At 46.1% G+C, this 18,986-nt stretch overlaps 1 protein-coding gene across 15 annotated transcripts in view; it reads right to left on the bottom strand.

Annotated features, from left to right (window-relative positions):
* The window catches only part of ARHGAP22 (Rho GTPase activating protein 22), a 225,972-nt gene that overhangs the window by 118,761 nt on the left and 88,225 nt on the right, over nucleotides 1–18,986 (bottom strand). For 12 of the 15 annotated variants that reach the window (XR_010135214.1, XM_031015629.3, XM_004049379.5 and 9 more), the window contains one exon: nucleotides 6,436–6,523. The exons of the other annotated variants lie outside the window; for them this stretch is intronic. Coding sequence is in view for 11 of the 12 variants with exons in the window: in XM_031015629.3 (XP_030871489.1) it covers nucleotides 6,436–6,523 (88 nt within the window). In the remaining variant the exon portion in view is untranslated. The remainder of the gene's footprint in view (nucleotides 1–6,435; nucleotides 6,524–18,986) is intronic. 15 annotated transcript variants of the gene reach the window in all.

Here is an 18,986-nt window from a genome sequence, read left to right as displayed (position 1 = left end):
AGTCCCAGGAGTGTGGTGAGGATAAACGTGGTGTGCTCAGCTTCATTCCCTAAAAGGAACTCAGTGAATGTTTAGCCCACTAGCACTCATACACACCTTGGTCTACAACCTCAGGCACTCAACAAATATGATATTTGTTAGAAAGAATCATGTTAATTCTATCTCCAAGCCCTATGCTCCCAGGATGGAAGGGAGCTGAGTCCCAGCTACTATTGAGATGGAGGGAAGGGGTCCTCTTTGCTGTGGTCAGGCTTACATGAGGCCTGGCAATGGGATGGGCTGTTCTTGGTCCCTCCTGGTCACCTGATTACCTCCTGGTTACCTGCAGTCACTTGGGGCTGGAAGCTAGGTAGCTCTCCTGCCTTTCTTGACCATGGTGTGTCTGTCTGAGGCGGGACCCTGGTGCCTGGAGCCTGCTTTCCTGGTGGCACCATGCCTATCACCTTCCTGGGGCATTGCTGGGGCAGGGTGACCAGTCTAGGGGAACGCCTCTTTCCTGACCCTGTCCACATCAATTATCTGGGGTGGGACAGCAGGAGATTTCTGCTTTCTGCTCTAGAGACCTCACCTTCCCCTGAGGCAAGTGGCCTAGGGATTAAAAAGGGCCAGGAGATCAAAGCACAGACCAGCATCTTATACATTATACGGTCCTCCTCCTCTTGGAATAATAATTATTAGAATTAAAACATTGGTTATAGCTTTGCCTGCCCCCAATTAACTCAAACCTCCTCTCACTCAGTCCTCTTGTGAGGCCCATCTCATTCACCCTTCCAGGATTCTAAGTCCCCCACTATCTCTACACCAGGGGCAGCCTCTCCACCTTGGACCCTGAGCCCACTCAGCAGTGTTTTTTGCAAGCCCTCCAGATGAGGCGGAGGCTCGCTAAAGCTTGAGAACCACTGCCCGACGCCATTCTCCTGCCACAGAGGACAACTTTTCATTCTGGCAGAAAGCTTAACCTCCTGTTGCTTCCAATCCTTACATTAAATTCAGTTACCTGTGTGCTGAGCGCCTTGGAACTAAGGTGTGAAGGAGACACACAGCCCCCGTGCCCACTGTGCTTGCCCATTGCTGCTTCTGCCCAGCTGCTCTCCCTGATTCTTCACCTGGCTGACTCTCACTTAAACTTCAAAGAGCAGGGTTGTTGTCACTTTATCCTGGAAGTCCCATGTACTCCCTGCGTGCATCAGGGTCCCCTCCTCCAGGCTCACACAATTGCCTTTTTACTCTCCTCCTAGCCTTTCTCATCCTGTGAGTCAATGTCTGCCTTCCTGCCTGCTTCCTGAACTTGTTAATTCTGTGAGGGTAGGAGGGTGTCTTTCTTACTCCAAGGTAACAGATCATTATACAGAATGGCAGGACTACTGACTGTTCACCAAACCAGCCTTGCCTTCCTCCTGGAAAGAGGTGGACTCCATTTCCCAGACTCTCTTGCTCCCAGGTGTAGCCACGCAACTGCATTCTGGCCAATGGGCTGTGACAGGATGATGGGGCCACTTCCAGGCCTGGATCAACACATCTCCCAGGCATGATGGCCTCCTAGCATGGAAACAACTGGGATACTTTTGCAAGCCACAGGTTTCAGATGGCGAAACCATGAAATAGGAAGATGCTGGGAGATCAACTGCCTGCCAATCACAAGTGTTCATTTTTGACTTTATATGAAAGACAAATACATTCTTGTGTCAAGATCCTGAGATTTGGGGGTTATTCCAGCAGTTCACTTACCCTAATACAAAAAAGCTAAGCTCACTGGAGAATAAACATGAAATGGTTTTACTTTCCCAATAACTATGCCTATCACTTCCTACCTTCCCTTTGAGTCGTTGCTCACTTGGTGATTTTCCCAGGGTCCAGAGTGTGTGCCACTCTTAGTTATTCTAACAGTCTCATTAAGGATCTCTCCAATCCTTAATTCTGTTCCCTCACATCTGGTTCAAAGCTCTTTTTGTGCTGCTCCCCCAGCACTGTGGCCCTCAGGGACTGGGGTGTGCTGGCATAGATGGGGGTTGCTTCTCCTAGACTCTTCCCTGAACTGCACCCTGGGCACTGGGGTGGGAAGGAGGCAGAGGGGAAATGTAGACCTTTCTTTGCTTGCCAGGCAAGGTTGCAGTTCCCTCCCTGGTGGATGGTGTTGTGAACTGGGGCAGGGGCACCCTCCCAACCAGCTCCTCTGGGCACTGGGGATCTGTTGTGAGTTCTGACCTCAAATCTCAGCTGACTTCCTGCAGGTGGCATCTTGCCTGTCTGCTCTGCACTATGAGAATTCTAGAAAGTCTGAGGGCCCATGTCACCCTCTTTTCTCCATCAGTGCCCAGGCCTGTGGTCCCACAGAGGCTTCACATTCTGCTCCTCTTGAGAACTGGATGCTTACGGCAGGAGGTGTGCCTGGCAGAACCCCATTTGCCATCAGTCCTCAGTCAGATTTTCCTTGCCTGGTAACCATGAAAAGCAAATCTTGTGTGTAAGCAACTGTTCAAGCAAGACACAAATGCCAGTCACCCTTTCAGCCTCCCTTAAACTTTATAAGTGGTTTTCCTGCATGTCCCCACAGCTTCAGGGAGGAGACCGTCACCTCTGCCCAAAGCAATTGCTCCCACCTCTCAGTATGCTTTATATACTGACCATGTCGGGGAAGCAGTGGCAGGCCACAGCCACAAGAGGACAGAAGTCCCACTGGCACTAAAGCCCCCTTATAAGAGTGTTTTCTCTGTGTCTTGCTCAGTGGCTGGATGTGCAGGTTCTCAGGTGCTTTTGGAACCAGAGGTGTATGCTGTATCAAGTTCCAAGACCTCCCAGCCCAGATGGGAACAATGCTAGAATCTGTAGGAGGCCCCATATGGCCAGATGTCTGTGTTGGAGGGCAATTTTAGTGTGTGGCTTTGGAAGCCAGATGGCTTGGCCTCAAGCTCCACTCCTATCTAGCTGTGCTGGCTGAAAGGCTGGGGGTGGGCAACAGGGCCTGCACTTTCTGGCCCAGAACTGGCAGATCTCTCCACTAGATGGCACTCACAGTATAATGTTTCCTCATTTTTACTTCTACTTTGAAAACATTGTCATTTTTTATACCGTTGAATTGCACAAATAGAACTATGGCTTAAAATTTACGTAGTTGATTCTAGGCATGACCATCCTTGGAATTCTGTCACATTTCCAAGAGTTGTCAAGTTTTTCCCCCTCTTGGGGGTGCTGGCTGGAGAGTGAGGGACCCATTGTGGTGTGACCAGTGCCACAGGCCAGCACAGGCATAGCCTGGAAGTGATCCGGGGTTTGTCCTCCTTCCTCATATCCTGCCCTGATTTCCTGGCCTAGGCCCAGACCCCAGGCGGGGCTGTTAGTCTCCTTCCTGCGCCTGTTAGTTCACTGCTCGCAGAGCCTGCCACCTGGCACCCTCGGAACTGTAGGAGAAGCCCCTTGTCCCCCCAGGTGCACTTGCCGCTCTTCACCCACCCAGCCTGGATTTCCTCTTGGTCTTTGCACATTTACCCCGGGGGCTGTGCTTGGTGCACACTGGCATGGCCCACTTGGTGATACTTCCTGCTCCTGCCCCCAGGTAACTGTGCTCAGCCTAGTGAGGATAAGTCCTTATTGTGCCTCGAGCTCAGGAAGAAAATGTCCCCAGACTCCCTAGGCAGAGACTGACCCCTGTTCATCTCAGGGCCCTGCAAGGCTGGCTCAAAGCTGAGGTCACACTAGAGGTTTGCTGAGTTGGATGTGAATGGGTTTCTTGGCCTTCCTGTGACTGCATGTTGCTGTGGTTTAAGGTGGGTTCATCCAATCTTCTTCTTATTCATTTTTAGCCCCAACATGGCCTATAGCTGAAGCCTCAGTCAGCAACTGCTGTAACAGGAAGCCCACCCTTCTGGGGTCAGGCTGACCTGGGAGGGTCCAGGCTCCTGTACCTTCCAGCTGTTTGGCCTCAGGAGATTCACCTTACCCCTCTGGCCTGACACCTTCATGGGCTGTGAAGGATGGGGAGCTTTGCCAGCTGCAGCCAGAACCAAGCATGAGCTTCGAGTGCAGCCTCCCAGGTCCCATCTGAGCAGGCTGATAGGAAGCACCCTAAATCCGGAGCCCCCAGGGGGAGGGGAGCAGAGGGGACTACTCTTGGGCCCCGGGCAGCACTGGCATTGTGCTCTGCTCTGTAGATAGCTGCGCCGCACTCTGCAAAGGCTGACTGGACCGCTCACCGCCCACCACCCGTCCCGCTCTCCCTGAACTGCTCAGCAGCTGCACAAAGGCTGGAGGGCAGAGATGGGCAGCTCTGGGGAGCAGCTCGCAGGATCTGCAGGAACCTGATGCGCAGGCAGGCTACTTCTGCTGTGCTTGAGACAAAGGAGTTCAGGAACTTTCCTTCCCATAACAAAGTCCTTAGGCCCAGGTGGGGAAAATGCTAGAATCTGTAGGGGTCCTCAGATGGCCAGATGCCTGTGTTGGAGGGCAAGGTAAGTGTGTAGCCCAGAATGTCTGGGCTGAAGCCCCAACTCCGCCACTAGCTGTGCGTCTCTCTGGGGATTCTTTCTAATCCCCACGGTCTGTTTTTGTACAATAGGTCTGACGACATTCCCTATCTTAGAGGGATGTTGGGAGTATTGTGGGAGGCAGAATAATGGTCCTCAAAGATGTCCATCTTCTAATTTCTGGAACCTTGTGACTATGTTACCTTATATGGCAAAGGGTCTTCTCCTACCGCCCCCCACACCCCCAACACCACTGGCAAGAGTCAAATAAATTCTTGTAAATAGCTCTGACCCAGATAATGAACATGCACACAGGTGATGTCCCTTATCTGGTCTATGGAGCACACATTCAGTGCCTTTCTGAATTGATGGCTGGAGTGTGTTGACCTCTACCTTCTAGTTCTGGCCTTGAGTCACTACCCCTCTCCCCAGAGCCAGGGGCCACACCCCTTGCCTAGATGGCAGGGCCCTGCCTACGTCACTACTTGCATTTCTTCTCTATCTGAATAGCTGAGGCCTTTTCTCCTGGTTCCACAGTCAACCTCTGTTTTCTACTCCATACCCCAGGATCCCTTTGTTACCACCTTCTGATGTGCAGTTTTACCACAAAGATTCTTGCATTAGATGAAAAGGAATACCCAAGTGAAACCATAGGTACTTGAATTTTGCACAGGCGCGTATAGTTGGAAAGGGTGTTTCTGTACTTCAGCTTTTGCCTGTGCCCCTGCGAACTCTGGTATGGACAGGACAAAGGTAGACATGCCCCTGTCCCAGGCAGGATCTTCTCATACCTGTTCCCAAAGAGCCTCTACTCGTGGCCTGAGCCTGGGGTGCTCCCTCAGTGGACAGCCAATAGATCATTTCTCAGGGTGGCTGGGGTGGCTTTACTGCTTTGCGACCAATCATAGATTTACTGGTTCACTGGGCCACAGTGAGGCCCTAGCACACTCAGTTCACAGCCACCACTTCCCAGGATGTCTAAATTCAGCTGACACTCTTGGTACCCTTCCCAGATTCCTCAGCTCTCACTCACTGTTCCCATCACGCTGCCAGTGGTCTCCTTCCTCAAGCATCTGCAACTGTCCCTGAAGGCTGTCTCTGTCTGCAGAGTTTTGTCCATGTGAGGGTAGGCTAGAAATGTCGGTTACTCCCCAGAAAGCAGTTCTCAAGGACTTGGGGGGTGGGAGTGGGTGGGTAGAGCCCCAGCCTCACTTCTTGGATGAGACCCCTCTGAGGCCTGTTCTGCACTGTGTCCAGAAGCCCCTGTGGGAACTGAGCTAGGATGCCTGCAGCAGCAACCCACTCACTAGCATGCCTGGGCTGGCTTTCTTCCCTTCTCTGACTCCCTTCCTCATGCCAGATCCTTGTCTCAGGCTCTGCTTCTGGGGGAGGCCAAGCTAAAGAAAACACTGGCTGACAGCAGAGCCGGCTCTGCCATGTACACTGGCTTCTCTGCAAGGCACTTTTACTTAGTGCATTAACAACGACATTGTCAAACTTGGAAGTTTAAAATATTGTTTTGTAACTGCTAATGTGACAGTAGAGCAGTTCTTTAGGAAAATTATTCCCCTTCCTCCTGCCACATCCCAATTCTCTGCCTTGGAATTTATAATCATCCTTACTTAAATAATCTCGATCTGTGTTAGTGTTTTTCCCTGGCTTTATTTCCAGGTATTGTGTTTAGATTTTCACCCTGAGATGTTCCCATTGACTAGTTTCTTTCCTTGCATTTATCGTGAATTTAAAAATCCTCGTTTCGCATTACCCAAAAGCTCATTGTCCAGATAATTGATGGGACTTTCTAATTTCTTCCCCATGTGAGTATCCTGTCGATTTGGCCCACATTTCCGAGTCATGCCTGGAGACTGTGCTGTGGCTCCTGCGGGAGGAGTGTCACGAAGGTCTGCCCTTCCCAGGCCAGGGGCATGGCAACACCCCCACCAGGGCCGCAGAGCTGGAAGGTGCTCAGGCCTACCTGGGCTGATCTCAAAGAGGTGCTTCCCTGGGTCCTCGGGGCCAGGAGGAAGTTCAGTCACCTGTGTCCCTTGTAGAGAAATAAATCCCTAAAAAGGAGGCAAACACAAACACAGGGAGCATGAGATGATGGGGAGGGGACTGCTGTCGTCAGGGTCCCTGGAGAGGAGAGGTTAGGACCTGGGCCCTCCAGCCCATGGCTGGGAAGGCTGGGCCTCAGAGAGGTGCACACACCTCCTATCCTAGGGAGAGATGAGGCCTACTCAGGGTCCCAGGTGGATTAAGGTGGACACTGTAGTCTGCATACATGCTTGGAGGAGCTCTGCCCACAGGCAGGGGGAACTCTGGAGCAGGGAGGGAGGCTCCCACCACTGGGAGCGCCTGATCCAGTGTGCCACCTAAGCCTTTCTGGGCCAGCAGGGTTTCAGGCTGGACAGGGTCAGGGAGAAGCCTGGCACTCTGGCTCCTGAGGCAACATGGGGGAAAGGATCAACAGATCTGTGTGCGTCCAGTCCTGCCACCTCTTTGCTGGGTGAGATTTCATTTCTTTACCTATGAGATAGGAGTCAGTTACCATGTACATGGTACCCCACTACAGAGAGTGCCAGGTGCCTGGGGTGCATGTGTATGCATGACAGAGGGTGGCTCCACCTGCTCTCTAGTGCTGAGGTCTGGCAGCTGGGCTGAAAGGTGCAGAAAAAAAGCATGAGGTATAGGGACGGGGAGGCTGGCTTTGAGTCCCAGCCTTGCACCTGCAGGCTGTGTGACCTCAGGTAACCCACTCAATGTCTCTGAACCTCAGTTTCCACATCTGCACAATGGGACACTAACTCACATGTCTCAGGAGGGTTGAGATGCCAGATTCCCATGTGGTAAGTCCTACTCAAGAGAATGAGGTGTTATAACCGCTGTGATTGACCCTTCCCCAACTCCCAGGCTAGGCAGGGCCTCCTTTATCCTCCTTCTGTATGTCAGTGACTATGAGCTGTGCTGAGGCCTTTATTTCATTCATGCTTGGTTTTGCTCAACTCAGACTTGGTATGGCTTCACTACATATTTTTGGTCCTCTCAATGGGAAACGCATTTTGAACTCCATCCCTGCAACCAACTACCTGGGTTCAAATCCTGGCTCAGCTACAGGAACATTGTTCAACCTGTCTGTGCCCCAGTTTCCTTATCTGTGAAACAGGAATAATAAAGTACTTTGTAGGGATGTTTGGAGCATCAAATGAATTAGTACTTGGAAGCTCTTAGTACTTAGTACTGGTACACAGTGAGAACTGTGTAAGTGTTTGCTAAATAAATGCCTGCTATTATTGTATGTAAGGGCTCCACACCTAGTGGGGCACCACATCCCTGTGTCTGCATTTACCCAGGTGAGGGGCAAAGTCACCTGCTGTATCCAGGTCGCCTCCTGCCTCTACCCCCATGTGTACTCACAGAGTACACACCCCCAATATTTTCCAGGCAAATCCTGGCTTTCACAGGGTGATGGGAGCCTCCCATGTGCTGCTGGAATCTTGCGCTCCAAGGACACATGGAAGTGCCTCTTCTCATTTAAGCAACGTTAATGTGGAAAGGCAGAACATCGTCCTTACCCGCAGATGCTTGCTTTAGAGGAATTACAGCAATAAACCAGAGAACCAGCTGGTAATCTTTGTAACTGAATTAATGGTTACTTTCTTGCTACAGAACTTGGAGCTACTGGAAATAAATTAGGATAGCAGCCCCAGGATGGAGAAATGTGCTCATTAGAGGGTGTGGGTGAGATCCATCACTGGCTAACGGGATGCATCTTGGGCGTTTGCTGTTTCAGTAAGAGAGTCCCTGTGTCATTCTGGGTACTTTGCTGTTTTTTTTCCTGTGTCCCCAAATCTGTCATCCATACAAGGAGAGTAACAATATTGACATTGACATTGCTTTCTACTATAGCTAAATGGAAAAGCAGTAATAGCTTCTGTTTATAAAGACTGTACTATATTCCTGGCTCTTTGCCTAAATTACTGGATTTAATGTAGAGACCCCAGAGGGGTAGACACTACCATTCCTGTCGTCCCAGACAAGCAAACAGAGGTCAGGAAGGTGATGCAACCAGCCCTGTGCCCACCGCCCACAAGGGTGTGCTGGGGACGTCAGCTCAGGTGTGCCCAATGCTGGGGCCCCAGGCTTTACTCTTTGCTTCCCTATCTTTATCATGGCAGCCACCAACTGACTTTGTTTGCAAGAAGCCACAGTGGAGAGCCAGGCTGTGACTGTGGGATCCGCTGCTCACTTCTCAGGGGAATCCCAGTGTGCCCCCCACCACTGCAGGGGCCCTAGCACTGGCCCTCGGCTGCCCAGATTCCTCTGCTTCCCACAGGTCAAGAATGTGGCTCTGGGACTGGGTGGGGGTTGGGGGCCTGGGGAGCAGAGGGAGTCTGCTCTCTGGTCCCTGGTATGACATTTGCTAAGACTGTGATGAAAAGATGTGGATGGAGTCAGAACATAGCATTCAGCTGAGACACTCAGGGTAGGTCTCAACATGGAACGTGCCTTGGAGTCATCCCAGGGCTTGTTAAAACACAGAGAGCCTGGTGTTTTGGTGGTGTTTAACAATGGGGTCTCTGAAAACTATAAAGTACCTGGATTTGGAGTGTTTGCTAACTTCAGTGATATAAATATCCTCCCCCTCCATGGCCCATTTTATGACATCATTGCATGTGGAGCTGAGAAGAGATGCACCATAGTGTTTGCACCACACGGATGCAATGGATGTCAGTAACCTCCAGAGCTTAAGACATAGTATGTGAAGTCATAGTACATTAAGTTAGAAATGATATATTTTGAATACTTTTTAACCTTTGTTTTTACTATAACTTATTTATGAGTAGATTTTTGCGATTTTTTTTTGTTTTTTTGTTTTGTTTTGTTTTGTTTTGTTTTGCTTTTTTGGGTCTTGCTCTGTGGCCCAGGCTGGAGAACAGTGTTGCGATCACGGCTTACTGCAGCCTCTACCAACTGGGCTCCAGTGAGCCTCCCACCTCAACCTCTATTTGGGACCATAGGTGTATGCCACCATGCCTAGCTAATTTTTGCTATTTTTAAATTTTCAGTAGAAACGGGGTTTCCCTATCTTCCCCATGCTGGTCTCGAATTCCTGGGCTCAAGCAATCTTCTTGCCTCGGCCTCCCAAAGTGTTGGGATTACAGGTGTGAGTCACACCACCCAGCCTGATTTAATTTCTAATAATGTAAGTGTTCAATCAGAATAGTGCTGGACCCCGCCCTTGAGTTTCTGACCCTATAGGTCTGGGGAAAGTAGGACCATTTGCATTTCTAACCATTTTTCTGATGCTGAGAGCCCTGGGGAATACACTTTGAGAACCACTAGTCTAGGGACACTAAGGGAAGGTGGCCAGAGGATGACACCTTTTACATGAGCTCACTCAGCACCTTGGTTTCCTTACCTGGAAAATGAGGACAATAATAGTATCTGCTTCATGAGGCTGTCGTGAGGATTAAATGATTTGATATCTGGCCCCAGTGGCCTTTGAGAGCCTGTTTTTTTGCCAAGATTCTGTGCTTTAGACGCATGCAGGTCACAAGAACCAGTACCTGCTTCTAGCACCTCAGACAGTGCCCTCAACTATGAGGGTCCTGGGAATTCTTTGAGGAGCCCAAAGTGAGTGTCAGCACTTTGCCAGCTGGCCTTCCTACTATAGTGCCAGGTCAGGGCTTAACTGTTTGTATCTCAGAAGGAACCAGGCACACAGTTTGCACCTAGAACAGCAGTTTGCAGACGGGCACCTAGGTACAGAAAGAGTGTGCAAACTCCAGGCACATGATAGATTTCCACAAATGTTGGGCCCTTTCCCCCTTCCCCATGTGTCCGAGCTCATGTTAATTTGCTCTGTTAGGGAATTGCTCAGCCTATGTATCTAAGTTCCTCGTGAGAGGCTGCAGCTGACTTAATGCATCTCTAGCTCCATACAAATGCAGTCCATTGGTGTAAGTAGCTAATGGACAAAGGATGTGCCATTTTGTCTGCATCTAGGAGGGCTCAGTATTTGCAAGTTTTAGACATTGCAAAATTGCTTTCAAAAAGTCTTTATCAAATTATGTTTCATCAAAAGTGTATGAGAATGCCCATTTCTGTATGCTGTTCCCATTGCATGGTCATTAAGTGCTGATTGTACTTTTAAATGGAGAATCTTATGACATATTTATTGACCATTTGTATTTCTTCTGTTAATTCCTTGTTAACATCCCTTATCCACTTTTCTATTGGGTTGTCTTTTAACAATATATTTTATTTAACATATTTATTTATATTGGATAACCCAATATGTCAAAAAATCAGCATTTCAACAAGTAATCAATATAAAATTATTAGTGAAATAGTTTACACCTTTTATAGTAAATCTTTGGAATCTACTTATAGCATATCAGATTTACATTGCAAGTTTTTATCAAATATATGTGATCTGTATTTCGATCTTATCAAATTTGAAGTAGATTCATGTACCCAAATTGTTTCAGATATACTGTAGTAGGTAGAATAATGGCTCCCCAAAAGATATGCCTGTCCTAATCCCTGGAACATGTGAATATGTTATGCTACATGACAAGCATTTAATTAAGGTTGCAGATAGAATTAAGTTTGCTAACCATCTGACCTTAAATCTAGTAGTATTAGAACTCCAACTTAATTATTCTATTTCAAAATTGTCTGGCTATTCTAGGCCCTTTAAATTTCTATATGAATTTTAGAATCAGCTAGTCAATTTCTATTAACAGAAAAATGCCTACTGGGATTGTGATTGGGATTGCATAGATCAATTTGGGGAGAATTGACATCCTAACAATAATAAGTCTTCTGACCAATGAACACAGTATAACTCCTCATTTATTTAGAGCTTTCATTTTCCCCAACAATAATAACTCATTTTTTACTTCAGTAGATTTTTGCAGGCTTCATCAGATTTTTGACATAAACAATTATGTTGGGTATGGATACAGTTTTACTTCTTCCTTTCCAATGTGAACAACTTTCATTTCTTTTTCTTGCCTTATTACACCAGGCAGGACTCCATGAAAGTGTTTTATGGAAGTGGTGAGAATAAATGTCATTATCTTTATCCTGATCATAGGGAAACAGCTTTTAGTCTTTCACCATAAAGTATGATATTAGCTTTCAGTTTTCCATAGATGGCTTTTCACAGGTTTAAAGAAGCTCCTTTGTATCCCTGGTTTGTTGAGAATTTTTATCAGGAAGCAATATTGAATTTTGTCAGATGCTTTTTCTGAACCCATGAGATGATTATTTTTTTCTCTTTCTTCATTTATTAATATGATGAATTACATTAATAATTTTCAAACATTAAATCAACCTTGGATTTTTGGGATAAACCCCACTTTGTCATTATGTATTTTCTTTTTTATGTATTGTTAGATTCAATATGCTAAAATTTGGTTGAAAATTTTTTCAACTACGTTCACAAAGAATATTGATCTATAGTGTCTTTGTCTTGTAATGTCTTTGGCTAGATTTATATAGGGGTAATGCTAACCTCATAAAATACATTGGAAAGTATGCTCATTCTGAAATAGAATAATCAAGTTGGAGTTCTAATACTACTTGATTTCAAGACATTGTAAAGCTACAGTAACCAAAACAATGAGATATTAGCATTAAAATAGACAGATTAATGAAACAGAATAGAAAGATCAGGATAGACCCACATATACCTCCGTATCTATCTATCTATCTCCATATATGGATAATGATTTTGACAAAGGTGTAAAGGCAATTCCTTGGAGAAGATATTGTTTCAACAAATGATGGTTGAGCAACTGCGTATTTGTGTGCAAAAAAATGAATCTCAATTCATACCTCACACCATATATAAAAATATACTCAAAATGAATGATATACCTAAACACAAAATCTGAGACTATAAAACTTCTAGTAGAAAACCTTTATGACTTTGGATTAGACAAAGAGTTCTTGGATACAACATCAGAAGCTTGACTCAAAAAAGAACTAATTGATAAATATGACTCATTTAAATTAAAAAAAACTGCTTTTCAAACACATTAAGAGAGTGAAAAGACAAATTACACACTAGGAGAAATATTTGAATATCATGTATCTGATAAAGGACTTGTACCCAAAATATATAAAATACCATCAAAATTCTATAATAAGGTAACAATCCAATTTAAATAAATAGGCAAAAGATTTAAACAGATAATTACTATAGAAGATATAGGATTGGAAGATAAGCTCATGAGATGATCTTCAACATCATTAGTAGTTAGGAAATGCAAATTAAACCCATAATTGGATACCACTACATATCTATTAGATAAAGTAAAAAGACTGACCAGACTAAGTGTTGGTGTGGGTGCAGAGGACCAATAATTCTTGTACACTGTTGGTGGTAATGTTAAACGACAATCACTTTGGAAAACAGTTAAGCAGACTCTTAAAAGAGTTAAACATACTGCCCGGGGCAGTGGCTCACGCCTGTAATCCCAGCACTTTGGGGGGCCAAGGCGGGCAGATCACGAGGTCAGAAGTTCGAGACCAGCTTGACCAATATGGTGAAACCCTGTCTCTACTAAAAAATACAAAAATTTGCGGGGCGTGTTGGCATGTGCCTGTAGTCCCAGCTACTCAGGAGGCTGAGGCAGAAGAATCTCTGGAACCCGGGAGGCAGAGGTTGCAGTGAGCCGAGATTGAGGCACTGCACTCCAGCCTGGGCAACAGAGCAAGACTCCATCTCAAAAAAAAAAAAGAAAAAAGAGTTAAATACACACCTGGGATACGACCCAGCCATTCCGCTCCTACTTATTTACCCAAGAGAAATGGAAGCATATTTCTCTACAGAGATTTGTATGCAAATCATTGCAGTTTTATTTCTAATATCCAAAAATTTGCTATAATGCAAATGGCCTTCACCAGGTGAATGGATAAGCAAATTGAGGTACCTGCATACAGTGCAATACTACCCAGCAATATGAATGAATGAACTCTTAATGCACGCTGCAACATGGATGCTTCTCTAAATAATTATGCCATGGGAAAGAAGACAGACAACAAGCCAGAGTACATACTGTGTGATTCCACTTCTATAAAAGTGTAGAAAATGAGAACTAAGCGGATCAGCCTGGGGTCAGGGGTCAGGAGGGGCAAAGGGAGTGGGAGGAGGGATTACAACAGGATACAGGGAAGCTTTTGGCAGTGATGGATATGTTTGCTGCCTTGATTGTGGTGATAGTGTCACAGATGCACATCTATATTAAGACTTACCAAACTGTGCCCATGAAATATGTGCAGTTCATTGTATGTCAATTATACCTCAATAAAGCTGTTAAGACAAACTGAATTTGATTCAGTTATCAAAAAGCTTTTAGAAATATGTATTTGTTTCCTAACAGATTACTAAAAATGTAGTGGCTCAAAACAACAAAAATTTATTTTCTTACAGCTCTGGAGGTCAGAAGTCTGCAATGGGCCTTACTGGGCTATAGTCAATAGCTGGCACGACTGTTCCTTCTGGAGCTCTAGGGCAGGATCTGTTTCTCCCTTTTCCAGCTTTTAAAGTCTTCCTGCACCCTTCCACCATCTTCAAAGCCAGCAGCCTCACATCTTCAAATCACTCCGACTCTGACCTCTTTGTCTGCCTCCCTTTCCACTATAAAGAACTCTTGTGATTATATTAGACCCACTTGGATAATCCAGGATAATTTTTTTTTCTTTTTTTTGAGACGGATTCTTGCTCTGTCCCCCAGGCTGGAGTGCAGTGGCACGATCTTGGCTCACTGCAAGCTCCGCCTCCCAGGTTCACGCCATTCGCCTGCCTCAGCCTCCCCAGTAGCTGGGACTACAGGAGCCCACCACCACGCCTGGCTAATTTTTTGTATTTTTAGTGGAGATGGGGTTTCACCGTGTTAGCCAGGATGGTCTCGATCTGACCTCGTGATCCGCCCGTCTCGGCCTCCCAAAGTGCTGGGATTACAGGCGTGAGCCACTGCGCCTGGCCAATCCAGGATAATTTCTTTAAGGTCAGATGGTTAGCAACCTTAATTTTATCTGCCACCTTAATTAAATGCTTGCCATCGTAACATAACATATTCACATGTTCCAGGGATTAGGACAGGCATATCTTTTGGGGAGCCATTATTCTACCTTATACTACAGTAGACTACAGTATATCTGAAACAAGTTGGGTATGTGAATCTACTTCAAATGTAGATTTGATAAGATCTAAATACAGATCACATATATTTGATAAAAACTTGCAATGTAAATCTGATATGCTATAAGTGGATTCCAAAGATTTGCTATAAAAGATGTAAACTATTTCATTAATAATTTTATATTGATTACTTGTTGAAAGGCTGATTTTTGGACATATTGGGTAATCCAATATAAAAAAATAAAATACGTTGTTAAAATAAAAGACAACCCAATAGAAAAATGGGTAAAGGGTGTTAACAAGGAATTAATAGAAGAAATACAAATGGTCAATAAATTTGTCATAAGATTCTCAATTTAAAAGGACGGTCAGTACTTAATGACCATGCAACAGGAAGAGCATACAGAAATGGGCATTCTCATACACTTTTCATACATAATTTGATAAAGACTTTCTGAAAGCAATTTTGCAATGTCTAAAACAACTTTAAAATAAAATGTCCTGTAACCTTGTATTGAATTTTAAGAATTTGTCCTAAGGAAAAACAAATGCACAAAAATGGATGCATAACAATCCTCAATGTAACATTTTTTACTACACAAAATGAGAAATGACTTGTTCATCTGTCAACAGAGGAACGGTTAAATCATTTCTGGTAAGGCCATACCAGAATGAGGTACATACAAAAGGTTTCTAAGATGAATTGCTAAGAAATAAGAACACCAGAAAAATAATTTTAATACAATTCCATCCCAGTGTCTGTTACTTTCCTCTCCCCAGAGCCCACAAGTTACATGTTAATGTATAGAAATAGCACAGAAAACTTACACTCTGGGAGGGAGTGGTGGGAATGGTGAAGGACCTTTATGTTTTGCCCTATAATGTTTGCATCAACATAAAATTTAAACAACGTTAAAGTTGAAATGGAAAGCAGTCAGCTAATTCATGCAGCACTGCCCATGCCCAACTCACGGGCTGCTGCCATCTGACTACCATCATACTCTCCGACCTCATGGGCTGGGGCCAGGCCAGCCTGCACAGTGTTTCTGCAGCCCAGAATGCCCATCCATCATTTTCAGGAAACAAAGAGTGATTTCCCTCTCTCTTCTGCAAGTATTTAGGGTGACAGTCCCCTCAAGCTTCCTCAGACTGAAATAAAGTGGCAAGTACTTTCCAGGTCCTCTGATCAGGGTCTGCACACATCCCTGCCTGCAGGGAGCCCCTGCCCACATCAGGAGACTGCCATAGCTCATTTTGCAAAGAATGATCCGTCTTGGGAACAGCTTCCAGAACACCGGATGGTCTGGAAGCCTCAGCTAAGTCCAGGGGAATAAAGGAGATTAACAACAGCTACAGCGACAATGATTTCTACTGACATGTCTCTAGTCAGATGTCTCACACCCAGAACTCACCCAAATCGTAAAAAGATAAGCACCCATTACATAATAAATCCGAGATCCTGTAAGACTGTCATGGAAACATCACAGGTTTTAGCCCCAGACAGATCTGGTTTTAATCCTGACACCACTGCTTAGTGATAGTAAACTTTGGGACAAGTTTAGCCTCAGTTTCTCTCTCTGTTAAATGGGGTAGTGGCATCTCCCTCACAGATCTCTGAGAATTAAACGGGATCAAGTGAGCAGAAGGTGTGGAATGGAGCTGCGCTGTAGCAGGTACCCAGGATGGCAGCATCCTAAGAAAGGGCAGTGCTGCAGAGGTTTTGTGTGAGCTCATGACTGGGGGTCAGGGTCAGACAGGTCCTTCACCAACCCGGCTGAACCTCCGCTTCCTCCTCTGCAATGTGGAGGTGTTTTGAGGATTTCCCCAGGTTTAGTGCCCAGTAAGAGTAAGTGCTATTGCTGTGATCATGCATTATTATAGGGCCAAGGAGTAGACTCTGTGCATGAACATTTTATAGGAGTGGGAATAGATAGAAACACTTAGAATTATTATAGGGTTTGTAATTACTGTGACATTGCCGCTTAGGTAGAACACAGACAGGTGTGTTCCAGCCTGTTCCACCAGGCTGAGGCCTGGTTTCTTTATGTGTAAAAATGAAGATATTTGTCCCAGATTTGTCACTAGGCCATCTGAGATAGTGCTGTATATGCACTAGGGGCCTATATAAATATGAATTATCATAATTATGACTTCAAAACTCATTTTGGTCACTGTATCATTTGTTTGGTCTGTTTGTAGAAACAATCTCCCCTCCCCTAATAATACCATTGCTTGTGCCATGAAATGAGGTGTGAAACAGACTTCAGTAGTCCTAGCATGATGAAGGCAGGGCCCTGCTTCCTGGTGTGTGATGACAGTCCATGGGGACCTCCTGCAGGGCCCGGGAGGTCTGTAATCCTCCTATTGGCCAGCCTTTGGAGTTTGCGACAGTTTGAGGTCTTTGCAGTCTGAATTCAGCTCTTTTCAACATGATCAAAGACTGGCTCTCTGGGAAGTCTTCATTTTTCACCTTGTCTAGGAGACTTCCTGAAGAAACAACTTCTGCAATTCTTTTTACCAAGTCTCCTGATAAAATCCTCCACAGGCAGCATCTTGGAAAACGGCAGGCATGTTTTAGAAAGCAATCGCTCAGGGTTCCTTATCTCTGTTAACTCTGATTGGGGCCTCAGATCAATCTTGAAAACCTCTATCCACCTGACACCCAACCAGGAACTGAATGTCTCTGAGTTGTACATAAATAATACAGATCAGAATGAAGTTCAGTGCCAAGGAGGGAAGCATCCTCCTTGCTTCCTTATCACACAAGCCTGTAGCCATGCCCCGTGACTGTCCAGAATACAGACTTAAAAAGGCATTGTGAAAATTGGAGATAATTGAGTTCTTGGTAAAGGAACGTACCCTCCCTAAGGAGTTGAGATACATCATTTGTCCAGCTTCTTTCCTTGCTGATGACTTTCTCTTGAAGCTTCTTCCAACAGATTCCGCAGTGACGCTGCCACCTGTGAACCTGTGAACTCCAAATGCTCTTGTTATGATCCACAGGTCTGCAGTCAGCAGATCGGACCCGGGAACGCCCTGCTTCTTCACTGTGTCATGAGGCTATCCATGGTCCTCTTAGAAAATCTTTAGCACATGTGGTGTGCCACAGGGACAGTGTGTTGAGGTCAGCACCATGTTCTGCAGAGAGCAGGGGCTTTGAACTCAGAACACCGGCTCCCTGCACCCTCCCTATCCCTCCCAACTGGCCACAGCCCCTAAAGCTCTTACTCTCAGGGCTGCACAGCTCAGGCCCTGAGCCTGTCAAAGTCCAGCTGGGAGCCATGAATGAGCCCAGGGCCTGGGGCCTGAGACCTGGGGTAGACTTGCAGCCTAAGCTGGAAACCCTGGTGGAGCCCTCAAGGACCTTCAGGTCTCAGAGCTCACGGCCTCTTCCAAACCCCAGGGAGTGCCCTTTTCAGGGTGAGTGGGTCCTCTTTGCAAAGTTCTGGTTGCTCTGTGGTAAGCCAGGACCTTGCACTAGACTCCATGCCAAACAGGGTGCCTGTGACTCGCCCTGAGTCACTCCTGGGGTCTACCCCTTCAGGCAGCCTCATCTCACTGGATTCCTGAGCCCTGCAGAAGACCCTGCGGTTGAGGCTGCACTACTGGTCCTCACCCAGTGGCCTTGGGCTCAGCCTCTCTTCCTCTCAGTCTTGTCATTCATGTGAACATTCTAATGCCTGCGACCATGCTCATGGGAATGAGATGCCATGCCACATTGGGAAGAGTCACTAGTACTAGTGCCCCGGCCTTGGTGGCAGCCCAGGGCTGGGTGCTGAGCAGTGCCACAGGGACGCAGCAGGATTAATGTGGAAGTGACTAGTGAACAGAATGCTTACCCAGGGGAGCTCTTGAATCCTCTAGTGTTTAGCTTGCCCTGGGAGAAGGGAGGAGAGGCCAAGGTGCACGTGATTTTACAACACATTTGGGGCAGACCATTAGTGTCATCAAATCTCCATGGGCTGCTCTCTGAGTGTCCTTTGTGCTTAGGTTGGGGCCATGGGATGGGGTTCTGGCCAGTGGGATTGGGCAGGAGTGACAGCATCCACTTCCAGGCCTGGTCCTTTAAAAACTGCCAGTGACCTCCAGTCTTCTCTCCTATCTCTCCCCCTGAGTCAACCTTGGTGACCACAGAGAGAGATGAGGCCAACATCTGGCCCACCACAGACATTACTACAGTGAGAGGTAAACTTCTATTATGTTTAGCTGCTGGGATCTCAAGGACATGTAACATTGTTCATTTTACTAATTAGATGTTATTTTGAGAAAATAAGTGTTAGAGAATTTTGTCCTCAGCTGATCACCTGGCCACATGAACAAAGAAGTTATAAAATCATAGCACTAATTAAACATTGTATTTCCATGCTGGT

This window comes from Gorilla gorilla, chromosome 8 (assembly GCF_029281585.2).
Source record: "Gorilla gorilla gorilla isolate KB3781 chromosome 8, NHGRI_mGorGor1-v2.1_pri, whole genome shotgun sequence".
NCBI lineage: Eukaryota > Metazoa > Chordata > Mammalia > Primates > Hominidae > Gorilla > Gorilla gorilla.
Note: the sequence above shows the minus strand (reverse complement) of the source record. Positions and strands in the feature narration are given on the sequence as shown.